General features: G+C 50.0%; 1 protein-coding gene across 1 annotated transcript; it reads left to right on the top strand.

Annotated features, from left to right (window-relative positions):
• Positions 1 to 6,489: 6,489 nt before the first annotated feature.
• On the top strand, positions 6,490 to 10,378 carry RPL8 (ribosomal protein L8). The gene is made up of 5 exons (XM_086471702.1): positions 6,490 to 6,633; positions 8,000 to 8,141; positions 8,564 to 8,782; positions 9,781 to 9,896; positions 10,179 to 10,378. Exons 1-5 carry the CDS (start codon positions 6,496 to 6,498, stop codon positions 10,335 to 10,337), a joined length of 774 nt encoding a protein of 257 aa, XP_086327828.1. The 5' UTR covers positions 6,490 to 6,495; the 3' UTR covers positions 10,338 to 10,378.
• Positions 10,379 to 20,096: the final 9,718 nt, after the last annotated feature.

The following is a 20,096-nucleotide window of genomic DNA, read 5'->3' as shown; positions in this document are numbered from 1 at the left end:
TCCTCCAGCTTTGCTATCCTTTCCTTGCTAAGCTTCTCTAGGGCTGCAAGGCTCTCAGTTAACTCCCCAACGTCTCTCTGGGCAGTGTCTCCCTGCTCTTCCGTCTCTCCTTCCAGTTCTCTTAGTTCCTCGGTACGGTTTCAATCCAATATCTCAGCTGCTGAAGAGGAAAGAAGATTAGCTTAGCGGATTTCTCCCCTTCTCCATCAGCTGCCCCTATTATTTATCTCATTAAGAAGAAAAACTTACCCAGGTGTATAACTAAAACAACACATTTTTTCTTAGATGTTTTCTTGTGTCACTCTTCTCTGCAGGTAATTTTATTGTTGTTTCACAATACAGGTAGAAGGTCATTTTCCCACATACAGTGTTGCTTGGCCCTGAATCTGGTGGGCTGTCAGTTGTTCCCTGTTCCCAGCTGAAAATAATTTTTCAGAAAACGTGGCCATCCTCCAATCCGAGAGGACTAGCACAGTATTTGAGCACTCCCTTGCAAGGAGTAGCCCACAAAGGCTGTGTTCTGCAAAGACACCCTAATGCACGTGTACTGCCTATATCTTAAGCACACACAGTTTACGCGCATGTAAGCCACTGGATTACCTCACCAGAGGGGTGGGCAGTTTTTTCCAGGATCAGTGATTAGTTGAATATACCGTTAGAGATAATGAAGGGAGAGAAGTAGCTCCTCTCTTACGTGATAATGCACAAAGCAAATTTCCTGCAAACAGGAATCTCCAGAAAACCCACAACAGTTAATGTGCAGACTTTGAGGTTGCTGCACACAGGGAATTATTATTACCGTGTTTCGTGAGAGGAAAAGGATATCCATCAATCACTCTTCCCCAATGCCTTCCCTGTTAAGGCTAAAATTAATCTTGGTTTGAAACGAAAATAAAGCAGAACCCATGTCGTGCTCATTGTTCCAGAACAGGAAGGATCCTCAGAAATCAGGTGCTTTGGGGTAGAGGCCTCTAGAGGTCACCAGAACCTAATTAATAAGCATTGCTAAACCCATCTGTGAAGTGTAAATCGCTGTGTTTTGATTGGGACTTTCCACCTCTGCGGCTCTGGGTCTCCCCTCTCACAAGGCATCCAGACTGTCATTAGAGGGTGAATAACATAAAACCCTTGGCAAACCCATACCCTCCCGGAAAGGTTTGGCTACGCAGAAGTCAGCTCCCTTTTGGGTAAGAAAGCGGAGTCACCCAATTGGCATCTTTTCCTCTGCGCACGGTTCCCGTCGTACCTGCGTGCTTCTGTGATCAAACCTGCCCTGGCACAGCCGGAGTCTCTTGTGACCCATGGGCGATGTCTTTGCCACACCTTTGTAAGCCCAGAGAATGCCACGAATATTACCAAAGTCAGAGGGATGCCAGTTCTTTCTCTTGTGCTGAAGCACGAAAGCAGCAACTCAAAAGGGAGCACAGGCTGAGTGTGCAGATCAGGTAATTTTTTGCCTGGCAGATTATGACCTGCAAACATAGGAAACCCTGTAAAGAGCATGGGTTCCTTCCAGGTCACCCAGTGCTGTATCTACAGGGATGGTTTAGAGAAGAGCTACAATTTAATCACGATTAAGCGGTTGTCATGAGGCCAGAGACCTCATCTGCTTCGTGCAAGACCAGAAGGGAAAGCTCAAGTAATTTTCCTGGAGCTCTTTCCAGGGTTTCAGAATGCAACAGGCTGGGGAAGAAGGAGCTGGGTACAGTTGAGGGAGAATATTTATTTCAAGACAGCTAACAGGAGCTGGTCCTTTCAGGAGAAATGCCTCTGAAGAGAGCAAAGGCATTTATTTTGGGAGCAGTCACCGGAAGGGAGGCCTGTGGTGTCTCAGCAGAGGGATTTTTGTCTCTTCTGAAAAGAAGAGTTGAATACAGACGAGTGAGTGGCCTGTGCCTTGCCAGGAAGCTGAGGGTGGTATGGGGGAGAGCTGCTGGGAGGGGATCTTCACAAAGGGCTCCTTTGCTTTTAGCTACAGGATACTGCAGGCCCAGGGTGTTTGATCCTCAGAGTCCAGGGAGTTTTTCTGGCACTACGGCAGGAGGTGAGGCTTTGCCCCTTCAACATTCCGTGCGGCAGCGCCTTTCTGTGGCCCTTCCTTTGCCTCAGTGGCAGCAGGTGACTGGCGCCTCTTGTGCCCTGCTCCGGGAGCAGCACCCGCCGTAATAGGATCGCCCTGAGTGTGTTTGCTGGGGATTAGCAGGTATGTTATTTTTGCAGACTGGAACTGTGACACTGACTGGGGGCCTGGCTGGAGTCCGCGTGTCAGTCCCTAATCCCATGCAAAGCCCCAGAGAGGTCTGCAAGACCATAAACAGAGGTATGTGCCCACTTGAAGGGGGTCAGGATTATTTTCATTGTAGCATACCACTCCCAGAGAGGAAACGCTCATGGGAATCTTACAGCCATCCTTCATTTTCTTCCCTTTCAAAGGACACGTAGATGGAGTTAGGGGCTTCCCTTCTCAGGGCAGGGTCCTAGAGAAACCTTGTGCTTCTTGCCCTTCTCCAAACAGCAACCTCATCAAAATTTCTCGGTGGCTGCCATCTGTCACAAGCAGGACGGCACCCCTTTTGCTATTTACAGTGCAATTAACCTTTCGCAAATTAGCCCATGACTGTCATGAAAGGATTAATTAAGGCAACACACCCTTGATTTGTTCCCACTGTGCAAGTAGCGTGCTGCGTTTGCAGCAGAGTACCGACGACTCTGCCTCCCAGAATCAGGGGGTGAGTTTTTATCCTTTCTGTGTTATCCCAGCAAATTTGCCATCTGCGGGGAGATGCGTGAGGAAGGGCTCTGACAGACACAGTCCCGTGGAAGTAGCTACGGTGATGTAAGACCTGGCCTTCCGCAGGAGCGTGGGTACTTCCCCACTGCTGAATGTCACTGCCCTGGTAACAAGGGTGCGGGGCCATGCCTCAGCCACCTCAGCTCAGTGTTGTAGTTTAAGCAGCCAAAGGAGGAAGTTGCTGCCAAAATACCGGGCTGTGATGTGCAGCAGCTGTGCTTTGGAAACACGCCCTGTTTTGCTTAGCGCTGTCCGACTTCCATCCAGATTTCTGCGTGCGTGTCTAGGAGGCATGATGCGTGCACGCCGAGGCCAAGGCTTCCCCAGAGCCTTAGACCTCGGCCCTTGCACAGCGGATTGGATCCGTGCAGATGTGCGGGATGTGCCCGGGTTATCCGGACATCCCTGAGCTTGCTGCCAGGCCTCGGAGAACCCTCAGGCAGACGAGCCAGTTCCCCCAGCTCCAGCACAGCCTGAGTTCTGGTGAGAAAAAGAGGCCTTGGTCAGGGAAATCCAGCAGGCTGGCCCTGCCTCTGCTCCTCTTCCCACAAGGCTGTAACTCCCGGCGGAGAGGCAGGGTGGCCAGTAAAGGCAGTAATGTTGTAAGCCAAAGCAGCTGCAGTCACCAGAGGTGACGTCCTGAAGGCCAGACTCTCAGCACTCGAAGCTGTGGCAGAGAACAGCTGCTGTACAGCAGTGCTGCTGGTAGGCAATGCCAGGCAACGCCTGCGTTGGTGGGAGATGCTTTTGTGGTACTACCGGGAGCCCCGTGTCTCACGCTGGGTTGTCCAGCACGGGCTTGTCCTGCTGCACCTCTGCTGCTGCCACCTCCTCTTCATGCAGCAAAACCCCCTGTGGATGGGTTTTGGGGAGACAACGTCAGCCCAGGGAATGGGGGCTTAGTGAGGAGGGGAACAGCTTCATTTCAAACCACAGCACCGCTGCCTCAAAGTTTGACAGGATAGTGATGGTTGGCAGTGCCCAACACTCGTATTTTTTCAGCACCAAGATTTGAAGGGCATGACGCATAGCAACACTGTTCTGACAAACCCTGGACGGTATTTTTTAATTGCAATTAGGTGTAAACTACTTCCTTGCATTTCTTTGGATCCATGACATTTTGAAGGCACAGCTAAACAAAATATTTAACCTCATTGTGAGGGTTAGGTGATACAATTCTGTTACTCTTTGACGATGAACATGTTCAGCTAACGTTGTCTCTCATAGCAGGAGAAATCAGTTATAAAGTTACGTCATCATTGACGCAGTTCTGTCATCTATTTGCCTGTCTTCTCTGATTCCCAAAGTCCGTCAAGGCTAGAAAACTTTGGAGGCTTTCAGGGTTCTGCATCCCTGTGTGTACCCCAAGGAAATCACGAGTGCATCTAGCGATGAGGCCAGGGTGCATACCATGGCCAGCCTCTTCGTGGTTCTCTCTGATGGAAAACCACTTAAAAGCCAGCTTGGAAGGCACCGGCCCTGGAGCCCTGGGCAGGCAGCACGCTCCGACCCAGAGGTACGCATAAGCACAGCCCGAGGCGGTACGCACAGGGAATAACCACTCAGCGCTACTGGGAGGAAAGGCTGAAACAGCACCGGTTGCGATGGTGAACTCTGAGCTCTTCGTGCCGTTATGGTACGGACATTTCTATCCACATGCAGAACATCTGAAAAGCTGGTAGGGAGGAGCAAGGGATTATTCCGGTTTCAGCCTTACCCTCCACGTTGCAGCAATGCCTTAGCAGCGAGGTGGCCGGCCAAGCCCACGGTATAATTGGAAGGTTGCAGCTCCACAGATGGCGGTAGCAGTGTGCGGGACTGCACCATGAATTAAACAATAATAAAATGAATACAAAGTATAGTTGATACAGGATAATAAAATGAATGAGTGTACTAAACCATTACACAACTGCTTATCTTCTTATATAATTGATTACTAAGAACACGAAAAAGCAGTGACCAATGTAATTTGCTGGTTACGTGGGCACTATTTGGAAATAGGGACAGTTCCTTAAGGCTCCAGTTCTTGTCAGATTTAGTAGCAAAACCTAACAATGCTCCCACCTAAACAACCAAAGGCAACAGGAACCATCAATCAAAGTCTCTAGATAGTCACACTCAACGTATCGATGTAAACAAAAACAAGTGGCAGTTTCTCACACTATGTCAAGCTGTAGCGTGTCAAACGGGGCTCAGGCTGAGGAGCTGACTCGCCTTGTTGGAGGGCCAGTAACCTCCAGCAGATGGGCAGAGTGGAGTAGTGGCTGTGCCAACCCCTTTACCCGCAGCAGCTGAACTTGACAGGGAACGTGACTCAGGGCCCTTAGGATTAGGATTTTTTGCCTGGAGTGAGGGGTGTGACTGCCATTTGTGCTAGGAATGCTGATGTGGGAAAGCTCATCCATTGGGAAACGGTGGATGCTCAGGTTCTTCTCAGCTCAAGGCAAGGACAATCACGTGTATGGTCCCACACCAATGAACTCATTTCCAATGAGTCAATCTAAAGTCAAATATAGTGAATTGGATCATCAGCAGTGACCTCTTCGGGAAAAAGGGCCTCTGACGTGGAAAACCTAGCGGACTGTTAAAGAAGGCGCTTTTCACTACCCTTTCCAGGGCGTAGCACAAGTTGGGGAAGAACACGGAGACGGTCACCTCTGCTTCGCAGTATCTCCCAATCATACCCTAATTAATTGTCTACCTTTAGCCTGTACCCGGGGCTAAACCAGAACAGTTGCTCTATCACCTGATGACCCCTCACCAGCCAGGGAGGGGAATCGGGGAAAAGGGGAGCAGACCCGTGGGTGGAACCGAAACGGATTTAATGAAAACACCACCAATGCCAACAGAGATGTACAGAGTTACACTCAGCCAAATGGACACCCAGGCCTCACAGCCGACCCGAGAGCAGTCCTCAGGAGAAGCCAGAGGAGCAGCAGGAACCCCCTAGGAGCCCCCTCTCTTCAGCAGACCTTCCCCCTTTACGGTGACCATGACCTCACGGTACGGGCTACACCTGTAGCCAGCTCGGGCCGGCTGCCCTGCACGGCCACGCTGTGATTCCGACCCAGCCAAACCAGGACATTAATACCGATAAAAATCTGCCAAAAGCCGCTCAAAGCAGCCGCAGGGGTTTTACCTGCCGTCACTTCCCACCCTGACATCGCAGCAGTTCATCAACTGCCCAATACAGAAACCTGAAAAAAACCCATCCCAAAACCCGACAGAATCAGTCACGGAGCCTCCTCCTGCAAACAGGGTCTCCGGCCCGGCGGACCCAGGCCGGGTCCCGCCCGGCGGCTCGGTTCGGGCACCGCTCTCGGCTGGGGGAGCCCCGCTGGAGACGCACGAACCCCAACACCTCGGCTGCCGGGCGGCGGCGCGACGCGGCGTCACGGCGGCGCGACTACCGCCTGCCCCTCCCCCCCTCCCCCCGCGCGCCGGAAGGGTCTTGGCGCCGCGGTGACGTCGGCGCTTCCTTCTTTCCCAGCGAGGCCGGAGCAGAGGTAGGAGCGCGGCCGCCGCGTCCCCCCATCCGCCGCCATCCGCCGCTGCCGCCCGCCCCCGGCCCTGCCCCGCGCGTCCCCCCGCGCGGGCCGGGCCGGGCCGGGCGTTAACGGCTGCGGGGGTTATGGGGCAGGGGCGGGGCGGGCCGGCCGGCGGCGGGGCGGCTGACGGGGGATGCCCTCTGCCCGCAGGGCGCCATGGGCCGTGTGATCCGGGGCCAGAGGAAGGGCGCGGGCTCCGTCTTCCGCGCCCACGTGAAGCACAGGAAGGGCCCGGCCAAGCTCCGCGCCGTCGACTTCGCCGAGAGGCACGGCTACATCAAGGGCATCGTCAAGGTAGGGGGGGGGGGGGGCCCTTCGCTGTTGGGTCCCGGCGCTCCGGTCGGCCGTGACCGTCTCCGGGTGCTCTGGGCCCGGTGCGGGGGGTGGTGCGGGGCTGGGGGAGCCCTCGGCGGCCTCGTCAACCGGGGCCCGGCAGCGCCCTGCGCCTCGCTGGGGTCGGGGAGCCGAGGCCCCGCCAGCTGTGCTGGGCGCCGCTTGGCTCTCCTTTGCGCGGGCTGCCCGTGTCTTGTTGGGTAAGTCGCGTTCCTTGGCACGTTAAAACTGCTTGGGGTGTTTGACGGCGTTTGAATAAAGCTGGCAGCACGTAGCAGTACGATTGTCTGTTGGGGCTTTGCTCGTGCGGGAGTGTCGCTATTCTTTTATGTCACCTAAACTCGTGACACGTGGGTGGGGAGAGTCGTCCCCATAGTCTCCATCTTTTAAAAAAAATAAGTCAGTCTTTGTAAACATGAAGTGGTACCTGCCACCTTAGTCCTGAGGGGTGGGGGCAAGGCAGGGCTTTTCCTTGGGGTGCGATGCTGTGTCTCAGGCGTGCATTTCTTGGGTGTTGGTGACTTGGGCTGCTAACGGCGCCACTGCGTACGTGGCGAGGTGCTCTGAACATCTCGCTGTCCCTTCAGCTTTTCAGAGCTTTAGGCTGTAGTCTTCACACTCACCATAATAGAGTTTGGTGTTAAAAAGTGGGTAGGTAGGTAGGTAGGTTTGGCTTCTGTAATAGACATGGGGGGTTTTGCCCAACAGGGTTGAAAAGAGCAGGAAATAACACAAGTACTGGATACCAACAATATCTGAGCTTTCCGAGGAAACAGATGCACCTTAAAGAGCTTTAATCATTTCGCTGTAGTCTGAATATGTGGTTTTGTGTTGGAATCTCAGTGTACTTCAAGAACAGAATTGACCTGTTTTTTGAAGAGAAGCAATAAGTCTGCGTTTCCTCAGTGTACTTGATATCAGAAGGTTAGAAATACTTCCATTCCAAGAGAACGCTTGGGAGAAATTTCTGATTGTGCCCAGCTTTGCCCAGAGGGGACTGGATAACTGGTGAAAGTGAATCTCTTAGTATGGAGAGGTCTGATATGTGCAGAATGTCAGGAATAAAATCATTTGGAGATTATTAGTTTCAAGCAGCACATTTAACCAGGGTCATCATTTTGTGATACAGGTACTTGAGGCTGTATTCTTACAAACGTGAATCTTCAGCTCATTCACGTTGGGGGAAATCAAGATCCCTGTGAGAAAGGGGGACCACAGTGAGAATTACCTTGGTTGTAGCCATCTCCAGTGTCTGGAGTTCCTGGATTTCTGCAGAACCCGTGCCCAATGCTTTATCCTCTTCTAAAGCACGCCTGTATTCCAACAGGACATCATCCATGATCCTGGCCGAGGTGCTCCCCTTGCCAAGATTGCCTTCCGCGACCCATACAGGTTTAAGAAAAGAACCGAGCTGTTCATTGCTGCTGAGGGTATTCACACCGGTCAGTTTGTGTACTGCGGCAAGAAAGGTGAGTTACGACGGAAGGCATGTTGGCTGGGCAGTTTCAGAAGGCCAAAGCCGATGTTGTCTGGAGTTTGGGGCGTTTAAGTGCAGTCGGGAGCCATCACAAAGCAGCAGCTTCCACTAGCTTCAAGCCAATGTAGGGTTTCCCCTTGGAGGCTGCGATCTCCACGCAGCCTGTTCAGATTAACAAGGCTAACTGCAGCTCTCGTCGAGCGTCTGGGTTGTTCCCTGGAGTCCCGTTTTGCCTGCCTTTCTGTTCCACGGAACAGGACGCTTGTGTTCCAAGTCAAACAACAAAAAAATGCCCCTGCTCGTCGCTCCCGAAGCGTTTGTGCGGTGCCCTTCTGTGCACAGGGGCCCGTGTTAAATAGGAAGGTAACTGAGGGCCCCGAAAGAAGCTGTTGATGCTCCGATTGCTCTTTGCAGCTCAGCTGAACATCGGCAATGTTCTGCCCGTGGGCACCATGCCGGAAGGCACCATTGTGTGCTGCCTAGAGGAGAAACCTGGTGACCGTGGAAAGCTGGCCCGTGCTTCTGGAAACTACGCCACCGTTATCTCTCATAACCCTGAAACAAAGAAAACCAGAGTGAAGCTGCCTTCTGGCTCCAAGAAAGTGATTTCTTCTGCAAACAGAGCTGTTGTTGGTAAGGAGTGACAGCTACGAGCTTGTCTTGTCACAGAGTTTACGTACTGCCAGGCAAGCTTTCAGACAGGGCCACAGTTTCTAATACTGTCTTGGAAATAACATAATTTACAGGCTGGATCTGGGATTATGCACAGGTACAGTCTGTGCACAGGTGCCTCACTGGTATGTTATGCCTGTGTTACTTTTGGATAAGGGTAAGTTAAATTTGGAGATGCTTTGACGTAGTGAGAGGACAGAAAAGTAGATGCTTGTTGTCCTCCAGCTGTAATGGAGTTGGTCAGCGTGAAAAATCTGGGGAAGAACTTCTGCACAAAACTGTGTTGGTGGTTTCGCGCTTTTGGTGCAGCAACGGAGCCTACAGGGGTAGCAGTGGAGGTGGTGTCGGTTGGGTGAAGTATTCTGAAAGGTCTGACAAGGAATGAAAATACCATTGTCCAGAAGCAGAGGTTTTACCAGGTTTGTTGTACGCTTGACTGACAGCTGGGGTGGCTGCTGTACTCAGCCAGCAAGTGACACTTGCCTGCCTCCGAATAGGAGACACCAAAGCAAGTAATCTGTGGTCTGTTACTCTGCTAAAATTGACCAAATAAATCATAAAATAACTAGGTATTAAACCTTAAAAGTTCTTGAAAGTCCCCCGAGCTCTTTAAATGCATATGTTCTTTAGCTGAAAAACTATTGATAATGTTACCCAAGAAATTTTAGCAATAAAACTGGCGATGCTTTAGGAAGTGTTAAACTCGGTCCTGTATGTGTGCATTGAAAAACAGTCATGAAAGTACTTGTCACCCCTTGGCGTGGGGCTGGTAGCGTGAGCCTCATCTCACGGTTCGCGTTGGCTGGGAAATCCTGGTCCGAATACACAGCCGGGGTTGTTCGAGATCGGTCTTCAGAAGCTTTGTAGGCCTCGAATATTGTTAGGAATTAGCCTTGTTCTTGAGCGGTTTCTTTTTGCCTGTTGTTTTTGCGCGTTGCCATCCCTGCCGTTCTGTTCAGGCATCGTTGCTGGCGGAGGTCGTATTGACAAGCCCATCCTGAAGGCCGGCCGTGCCTATCACAAATACAAGGCGAAGAGAAACTGCTGGCCGCGTGTCCGTGGTGTGGCCATGAACGTGAGTCTTTTTCACTTGGAGCTTCCACCTTCCTTTTTTATGGTTTAGAAGGGGTTCGTTTGATACGGGGAGGAGTCAGGCACATATCGGGGAAGGAAGTTTCACAGACTACCCTGTAATTGCACGTTTAATCGGAGTAGGTAGTAGTGCTTGATAGTCCTGCACTCTGTGAAGAATGAAGCAATTAAACTGATGTAAGGGAACAAAAAATTTATTGCCGACAAACATTAATACTCATTTCTGTTGTTAATTACACTGACGACTTGCTTTGTTTTCCCGCAGCCTGTAGAACATCCCTTCGGTGGTGGTAACCATCAGCACATCGGCAAGCCTTCCACCATCAGGAGGGACGCTCCTGCTGGGCGCAAAGTGGGTCTCATCGCTGCCCGTCGTACGGGTCGGCTGCGCGGAACGAAGACTGTGCAGGAAAAGGAGAACTGAAGACCCGGTATGGAGTTTACAGAATAAATTTTTAAAACGGAGCTTGTGTGAAGTTCAAGTTATCTGTCGCTGAAGTGTGGTTAAAATAGGGATCGTGCTCCACAGGGGAAGCTGGGAGTGGAGATGAGGGGTTCCCTCTGCCTTGAAGAGCCTGAATTCTTTGAGCCAGCACATTCAGTCTGTGAGCCAGTACTACAGGCTGCAGTATCGCTCGGCACAGCTGCTCTTGTGCCCAGGTGTGATGGTAACACTGGCCTAGTTACGCGATTGCTTCAGCCTGACAAAGCGTAACGGGCTTTGGGAGACAGGGCAGCAGAACACAGGGAATGCAAAAAAGTTTTTGCTCCTTGGAAAGATTCTTTCCCTTAAGGTACGTGGTAGCTCACACACAGCAATCAAAATCATGCCTGTGATCCTGAAATGCCTGTGCCTGTACCGTGTGTGATACGGCCTTACAGCGCTAGGCATCCCCTGGAACGCGAGCAGGGGTAAAGAAGTTTTAATGGTAATGGTTTTAAGCTAGAAAAGGGTAGGTTTAGGTTGGACATTAGGAAAAAGTTCTCTAATATGAGGGTGGTGGATCACTGGAACAGGCTGCCCAGAGAGGTAGTGAAAATCCCATGCCTGGAGACATTCAAGGTCAGGTTTGATGGGGCTCTGAGCAACCTCGCCTAGATAAGAGATGTTGCTGCTCATTGTAGGGGGTTGGACTAGATGGCCTTTGGAGTCCCTTCCAGCCCAAACCATTCTATGATTCTATGAAGTTACTTTCTCTTGCACCCACAAAAACAACCACCAGCTGGCCACACAAGGCCAGAGAGGGAACAGAGGATTAAAAACCCCATATGCCTTGAAGGAAGAGACAGAGCACATTTGGGAAAATCAAAAAAGCAACTTTTGTTGCCTTTTGTATACCCCCAATGCCATCAAAGTTTGTGAAAGTTCATTGTCTCATCTTTCTGTCACGAGGTCAGCAGCTCTTGCTTATGTGTCCATATTCTCCTGACATGAATCTAAATGTAATACTCTTTCTCCCAAACAATATCAGAAGAAAATCTGTTGCAAGTATTTAATGTTGGCAACAGCCAAGTTACAAAAGATTTCACAACACTTCAAATACATCAGGAGGTGCCTCACGTGAGAGCTGTTCTTTCAGGCTCTTGGCGCAACAAACTTCCAGAACAATTTGCATTAAATGCACCTAAAGGACTCCCAGAAACCACGGTTTCCAACCATGCTTGGATTTGGTGACTCTATGTATTTTTCTAGGGGTGGGGTGGTGGGGGGGGGGGGTGGCGGGGAGAGATCCTTGTGACACTTGCCGCCTGTGTTGCAGATCCCAGGCTCTGGCAGGAGCCCACAGGGTGTGAGTAGGTCACAGCCAACAGCTGGAGTACCAGTGCCTTAAACCTGTAGGGATGGGGTAATGGCACGAACAAATAAGTACCGTCTTGCTGAAGGGAGCTACGAACACATTTAACATGAACACAAAATTATCTTTTAATTCACATGGTAGTATGAGGATTTTGAAGATTCTCCAAACAACTGCTCTTGTTTCAAGTAGCTGTTACAAAAGTACAGTCTCTGGTTATGAAGTTTGCTGCAACTCAGAGGCCTATCTGTGTCTGCAGCCCAGAGGCCTGAATGCGCCCCACACATTCTAACTGCAGCTTTGGGAAGGAAAGCGGGGGTTGTGAAAAACCCTGGAGCGCGTCCCCAGCGTTACGGTGCGAAGCGGGGAGCTGTGCCGGTCAGCTCAGGGCGTCGTCTGTCCGCACGTGAAAGCTTTAAGCCCGGGACTGGGTAACAAAGCGGTCCCTGGCGCAAGGCACGTTTCAGAGCAGTCAGACGGGGCTGCTCGGACAAACTGAGCTGGAGGAGCAGGTGAAGCCGGGGGGGGGGGTGTGTTTGTACGAGATGGTGCTTCAAAAAAATTGTGGGGAGCACGTGTGTGTGTGTACACGGAGCAGAATGTATGATCGCAAGCGTCAGGGTGCAGGAACCCCCCCCACCCTGGTGGAACCGCACCACAGAGTTACGCTGAAGGTGGCACAAAGGCCACCGACACCCACGGGCGTCCTCGGCCTCGATGATGTTGAGCCAAATGGCTGGGTGCAGCACGGAGAGGCGTGGAAGGAGCAGCTTAGGGAAAGAGGGGGTACCTGCAGCCAGGCTGCCAAACGGTCTGATGGGACAAAATATAGAAGAGTGATATCAGAACTTAATTCTTTCAGAGGGGAAATTACTCTAGAGACTTGTAAGTCCAGTAACGTGGAACTTAAATTAAAAAAGCCACGGTGATATTAGAAAGCGACCACGGCACAAAACAAACATTTACCAGGGGCAAAATTCTCCCCTCAGCACTAGCACTATGGGTGCTAAAAAAATCTGTGAAAAGAAATAGGAGGGAAGAGGGAATTAAATAAAGTGAATGACTAAAAAATCTGAGGCTTTAAAGAAACCAACCTAAAATGAAAAAATTCAATAAATGGAAATACGTTTTCCAACCGGAAGGTCCAACTTAAGACACGCTGTAGAACAGAGGGTGAACTCCAGCAGATTACAGGATGAGGGAAATTAAGAGAACAAACAATGTGACAAGGAATGAATTAAAAAAAAAAAAAAAACAACCCACAAAAATAAACCATTGAGTTACTAACAAGCTCACTTCAGCCTGGGAGGCTCTGTGAAAGTGCTGAATGGAAAATGAAAACAGGACTGAAGTCAATGTCAGCCGCTGGCCTCTGCGTGGGCTGAACGGAGCGTCAGCCGCCTGTGGTAGGCAGGAGGTTCAGCTGAACAGGGCAGTGGCTCCTTCTGAATTTGTGCTGTAGAAATCAAGCAATTTTAAACAAGACGGGGTCACTGCAAAGCAGCAGAGCGCCTGCCTTTACCATCTTGGCTGGAACGATCCTCAGTGTAGGCTTACCGCTTTCAAACAACAAAAACCGTGGTGCAAACACGGCAGGATCAAGCGGGACAGCGTTCAGACAACCCATAAATGCAAGAGCATTTTGTCACCGGGATCTGGTGTATTTAACCACGATCTGTGGCTGGTCCTGGGGTTCGCTGGTGGGAGATTTACCGTACAGCGAAGTAAAACGACTGGAAATACCCCCCCCTCACTTCCAGCCTCGGTCGGTATCGCCTCCATCACGCAGATGTCTGCTGCACTCCGGTGCTGCGCAGCTCGGGTACTGCTAAAGCCATGAAGTGCCAATAGAAGAAATGAAAGCTCAAGCATCCCCTTTCTGCCCCCTTCCCCTGTGTGAGGCACCAGCTCCCCCCAGCAGCCAGCAGGGTGGTCCCTCCACCCCCCAGCTCTAACCCCCGTTGAGGAGCTGCTGACCGCAGACAGCAGGAAAGAGAACCGCTGACCTGGTGGTGAAGTGGACGGACTTCTGAGCCCCCAACTCTACTGAAGAAGACTTAATACAAAAACACTTTCAAATGTCAATTAGCAAAATAACGACACACCACATTCAACAGAAAACACACGGCATCCTTGCATGGTCTTGTGCTTCTCCTACCCCCAGAACTCATCGTACGCCTTTATATTGGCTCCTAGTAACTCTTATTTTAAATATGTATCATATTCAGCAACCTCTTGCTCAAACCAGCTGTTGTTATCAGCATGATACACCACACAGTTGATTTGCTTATATAGTTTATATCCAGGATACTTACTTCAGGGATGAGTGTCTCCATTCCCCAACGCTGCACAGAGGACATGAGCTACTATAGTCCAACGTCAAAAACTACAGCCATGCTTATTATTAAAATAATAATTTAAAAAAATCTCCCACAAAGATTAGCATGGCTACAAGGACATCTGAAATCTTGAAATGAAGCAAACTGCTTTAAAGATAGATGTTAAGTCTTCATGCAGGCACTTCAGTGGTTATTTCCAGTATAAGACTTTGTTTGCTAGAAGGAAAAGAAAGAAAAGATACCAGTGAAGCACTAAAAAGTCTTCCTTTAGAAGGGCTTCACATTTCCACCTACCAAAAGACCAAACAGCATTTTCTTTATACTTTCTCAAGGGTGTACTGAGAAAAACAAGTCCTACCTAAGCACTGACATGTGTATTGCGAATTCTTTCATCATAACAAACACCCTCGTTAACATCGTTATCCCTTCCCGGTCTGCTGCTCCTCCGACACCTCAGCAGCCCGACGGCTGTTGCACAGAGCACATGGTTCTAACTGGTGCTGACCCACACAGAGCAGAAGCAACACTCCCTCCAGAGAGGGGCTAAGGCTCAGGTGCCTCCCCAGTGCTTTCCACACCACCACCTCCCGGTCCCACCGGGGCACCCGCAAACTGCCCGCCCTTGGCAAATCAGAAGGGGGGGTGTGTTCCTGGAGGATCCACAGCCTGCTACACACCAGTGCAGGGAGCGGGGCAGGGGGGCATACAAAGAGAGAGGTGAGGAAGCCATGTAAGGTAGAAAAAAAAGTCAGAGCAAATCCATCCAGAGAGTTTTTGTAAAAAGAAGAGAGGGAATAAAACCTCAGCAACAAAATCGCTGACAGTTACGTTGAAGTTACCAGGTAAGCGAGCATCAAAGAGAATTGCTGTGGGCCGTATTTTCAGCTAATGTAACAACCACAGGAGCCCAAATTCTAAAAGGTTGCAGGGAGCGGGGTGATCGATAAATCATTACGTATTTTGCAGTCTCCGTAGAAGTTAAATTAAAAAATGGCTTTTTTTGTCCTGTGGCATTAACAAGTTCTCAGAGAGGAACGTGAGAACAGAACACATTCGTGGGAGTCACTTTCCATTTTTGCTGTCTTCATCAAAAGCTTTCTTCTCCCAGTTTGTAGCAACCCCCCAACTGGTAATGATTTAATGGGATACATCCAAAATGTATTTTGAACTGTTATTTTTGCTGACACGTTGACATCCGGAGAATTCACACGCACATCCACTCAGATGGGTTACATCAACTGAACAGAGCTATGATAAACTCGGGTGTTACCTGCTCCCATGGATGTCTTGTTTGAATTGCCTTTTATTTAATGTTAGTACTACAAATTCCCAGTGATTTGCCATTGTTTTGTATTTGCGTTTACACGGCTTCAAAGCCGGTGCCCAGAGCAAACATAGCGAAGCAGAGGTTTCCATGAGCTCTCTGTTACAGCTGCTTCAAATCCCTCTCACGTGATGGCCCTTGCTCTGGTGGAGCAACGCCACTGGGTCACCACCACGTTAGGGAACACGGGTAACAGCAGCTCTCCAGCAGCCTCCACCGGCTCTTGGCAGCCTGGAACGGGAAAGTGCACCCGTCCCTGGGATAACCGCTCGGCCCCGAGGAGAGGCAAGGGCCGTTTGCAGCAGCCTTTAGCCCTCAGCAGGCACCAAGGCAGAGTGCGCCCCAGGACCGTTCCCATGCAGCCAACTCTCCTCCAGCAACTACAGCGCAATCGAGTCGGTCCTTACGTGCTAGAACGGATCCAAAGGCAACAGTGAACCTGGCTACGTCCCCGAGCTGAGGGCACCCCAGCTTTACTTCCCTGTCTTCATCACAGCAAGGCTCTTCCATCAACAACTTCATTGTATCGTATTTTAACAAATTCAACACAAGAGTCCTCCACTTGCCCATTCTTCAGTTAAGTCCACATTTTATTTATGGTTTGCTGTTGGTACTTCAATCAGATTTATATATACATAATCTAAAACCTACATCAAAATCATGTTGACTGCTCTGAAGACCGAGAGAAGTGACACGATTGAAGTTTTCTTCCACGGCTACATGGTAAGTCTACATTCCCACAGCAGATTTTTGGTTCAGGTTGCAGAAGAGTTCAGAAAGCCAACGCCAGGTGTCTCTCAGGCTCGGAGTGGGAGGGTTGCACAGTTCTCTTTCAGCATTTCAGTCTTACACACAACCACGGTAGCGATCGGAAACATTCCTTTCTAGACAAACACCTGGGTTGATCTGCAGAGCACTGGCCCTTCACATCTTGGCGCCTCTCCCTTTCTAAACCCCCACCTCACCAACAGAGCTAGAAACCCACACACCTCCCTGCGGCTGCGTTACTTGAACAGCATTAGTTGCGCAAGGATCCTATGCTACTTCACCTGGGTAAGGAGGCAGCACGAGAGGCTGAGCAGCAGTGTTGGTGAGCCCACGTGGTGCCACCTGAAAAACGCCGGTTCCTTCACTTCGACGCAAACGTACGTACCTGCCTTTGGAGACACGTTTCAAACGATTTCATGCATCCCTGGCGGAGGCAGGGACTGCCCCGTGCCTGCCCAGGTTTCTGCGCCCGTTTTGGCCTGACCCAGGAGAAACCCTCGTGCTGCTGAAGCCACGTACCGGCCTATCGGCCGGCAGCGGCTCGGCAATGAACGTCAAGAGGTAGAAAAGTATTAACAGAACAAGCTGGCGCAGCCTCTCGCTCGGCCCACTCCCTGTCTTTGTTTGATTTGACTCGGTACAGATCTCCAAGAAGGAAAATACTAGAAAACCCACTTTATATGCTACTTGATCAACTTCCTGCTCAAAAATCAGTTCTTCAGTGCTCGGGGAAGCCGAGCAGAGTTCACACCGGGAGGGCTCCCCCTCAGCTGCTACCAGTGGTGTGTGCGAGCCCAGGGAAAGCACGCTCAGCATTTCCAGTTCCCGAGGGACTTCACATGGCACGACGTCCCTCCCTTCGGTGACCTATTTCCATTTCTGCTATTTCACCTGTTCTTAATCGCGCAGCCGGACAGGCAGATAGAATTTGTGAGTACCATTAAATCTTGGAAGACCTAGTCTTCATGTTTCTAAGCTTTTGGATTTGCTTCCAGAAGACTTTCTAAGGACCTACCAGATATTTAAATACAATCAAGTATATTAAGAAGTGCCCAAGCTTTCAATCAGCCCTCTCTTCCACAGTGGATTCCAGCACGGCCTACCATTTTTTATTCACCTGTAGAAACAAACTGTTCAAGGTCAAAAATGAAGCAAAAAAAAACCAAACCAAAAACACCCAACCCCCAACCCAAACAAACCCCAGTAAGCTACAAGCTATTTGAATTCAACACTCCCATCAGTAGCATGAAGCTTTCATATCCCACGTAAATTCTGGGAAGGTTTAAGAGAAGACAAAGCCCACCTGGCCAAGGCTGTGGCTGCTGCTACTGCAGTGTAAAAGGCTCCGGTTTGGAGAGCCAGGCTGCCTGGCACACACGGCTCTTCTAGAGCAGCGAGCAGCAGGCGTAGGGTAGAAGAGGAGGTAAAAAACATCATGGCAAGTGAAGGGATTTGATCCCAAGAAAATATAAAAATATTAAATAGAAAATGATCCTGGCAATCCAGGGTGAGAAACTCGGTGAGAATCGTAAGATATGACGGGCAGGAATTTAGGAGCGATGGACAAGAACTGAGCAGCATTTTGATAAATAAAGCTACGAAAAAAGGCCAACACCTTTACAAGCTGCATCCACAGAGGCATCATTACAGAGAAGGAATGTAACTGCGCGCTTAATGGCTCAGGTGAAACCACACTCGGAAAGCATTCATCCAGCCCTGGTCACTGGACGAAAGCAGAAACGGCACATCACAACAGTGCCGATGGAAATGCGGATTAGGGGACTGGCTTAAATGGGAAAAGCCAAACATTCACAGATTTTGCTCTGGTAAGGAGTAAAGGGGACAGAACAGCCAATGCATCAGGAAGCTGCAAACTGTGCAGCTGACACTGCGTAGGGCAACATAAACCAAGTTACTGGAATGGCAGCTCTACATTAAGAATAACAATCAACATTATCAGACATTTCAGATCGAGACAGAAGAGAATGATCTTATTTTCCTGCACTAGATGTTTTTCTATGGTTAGATTTTGGATGAATTCATAGAACCTGTTTTCCTTTTTTCTCCTATTTTCAAGGTTAGCTCATTGTTAAAAAACAGAAGACATCTGCGTATTATTTTGACCACTGAAGAACGACACTGTTATTGCAGAATTCTGCTGATGTAATTAAGGCTATATCAAATTCTTCTACGGAAACAGCCTGCGGGTCAGCTTCTTTATCAAAAAGTGGCTTTAAGGAATTCCAAAGCTAAAAAAATACAGAGTTGGGTATTTAAAATCTGATGCAAAGTTAGCCCTTATTCAGGAGAGCGTTGTTCTCCTTCTGAAACCGGTTCTTCTGTGCTTGTTGTGATTTTTCTGCAAATAAGTAAATAAAGCAAGTACGATGGCTGTCTTTTGTGCCACCCGCTGACGTATCTGGTTTGATCCTTGCAACGGATCACCGCCTTCAGCTCTCACGGCGCTGACATCAACGGGACTCACACAAATGCCGCTGAAACCCACGGACCCACCACAGCTCGCACTGGAAAACCAGGTTACAGGATGACAATCTCTGAATTTCAGTGCTGGATTCCACGCCAGCGCGCTTCTGCGGCCAGCCCACCGCAGCAGACACTACGGGGGCAGGACCGAACACTCGCTCTTGGTTAAGAAAGGACAGAGGAACAGCTACTTGACATTTTAAACCAGTTACTCCGAGGGAAATCGTTATAACTTAGAAACAGAAGCACATCTATAGTACGAACCTTAAGAAGTTACAGTAAAAAGTGACAGTGCTCAGATCGGGGTTAAAGCCCTTCTAGTGCAGCAGAGCTGCCCAGACCGTAACGCAGGGCGAGCCTCAGCCTTAACCTGACGGTCCCCAAAGACCAAGAGAAGGACGGCGTAACGAACACCCTGGGGCGGCACGGAGGGCCGATCTGGTGCTGCTCGTGCGGCGGCGGCTGCTGCTGCTGCACAGCCATCTTCACGGCACCAGCGCAGGCCGATGCCAGCTGCAAGCCAGGAAGAAAACGCTGCCGAGCTTCAGGGAGCCGTTTGCCGCCGTCTTCCGCGTGCGCCCGCTTGCGAGAGGAGCGGCAATCACGCGGAAGGACGTGGCTGGGTCTCCCTCACCTCGCTGTTTACTGCGGTGCCACTGACCGGTACAAGACGGTTCCCACCTCTCCCCCAGAAAGCCTCTCCCGCCTTGCTCTAGACAGAAGGTGGGTTTAGACTTTCATCTCCCAAGACCTCAAGGCTGTGATAAAAGCGGCGTGATGAACACGGTGGGGAGCACGGGAGGTCAGGAGACGGGGAGCCAAAATTACTGTTGTCCCGATTACACTGCGCTGGAGCAGGGCCACAGAAGGGAAACTCCCACGTCTGTCCTAAGAAACGCGAGGTCAGCACCAGCGTCTCGCCCTCCCAAAAATTAAGGTGTGTGTCTTTCACCACAGGTGTGAATTCGCTTTCAACATGGATTTGCAAGTGTGGACTAACAAGCTTTAACTAAGATATTTAAATACTTCACTGGTTACTCCACAAACTTCCTAACGTGCCACTTCTCCCTCTAATTTATACAGTTAGCCTTTAACTTCCATTTGAAGTTGAATTCATCGCGCTGAAACCCTCACTGCAACGCCCAGGAACTGAAACACCTGCCAAAGAAAACGTTGAGCCACTTTGCCCTGACACAGTTTATCAGCCCGTTCATTTCTGGCAAAAGACTCAGAGGTAGACAAAATTTATTGAAACCAAAAATGAAGTAAATTGCTACAGCAGCCAATTTTTGCCCATTTTAGCTTTGGCAGAATGGCTAATCTTGTTCTCTCCTGGAGCTTAGGAAATGTGTAGAAAGTTCTGGAACTGTAAGTGCTTTTTCATGATACATATGCTAGAACACACAAGCTAGGCACAACGAAGAGGCTGAGAAGGCGTAACAGCCATTACCAGAACACAATTTTCTCATGTC

Source organism: Leptosomus discolor, chromosome 1 (genome assembly GCF_034619465.1).
Source record: "Leptosomus discolor isolate bLepDis1 chromosome 1, bLepDis1.hap2, whole genome shotgun sequence".
NCBI classification, from domain to species: Eukaryota; Metazoa; Chordata; class Aves; order Leptosomiformes; family Leptosomidae; genus Leptosomus; species Leptosomus discolor.
This window is presented reverse-complemented; position numbering and strand designations above follow the sequence as displayed.

What these genes read in the sequence shown, in the direction of transcription:
- RPL8 (XM_086471702.1), top strand. Translation starts at nt 6,496, where the DNA reads ATGGGCCGTGTGATCCGGGGCCAGAGGAAGGGCGCGGGCTCCGTCTTC. An exon ending in ACATCAAGGGCATCGTCAAG is followed by an intron (nt 6,634 to 7,999) that starts GTAGGGGGGGGG and finishes GTATTCCAACAG; the next exon opens with GACATCATCCATGATCCTGG. An exon ending in TGTGTACTGCGGCAAGAAAG is followed by an intron (nt 8,142 to 8,563) that starts GTGAGTTACGAC and finishes TGCTCTTTGCAG; the next exon opens with CTCAGCTGAACATCGGCAAT.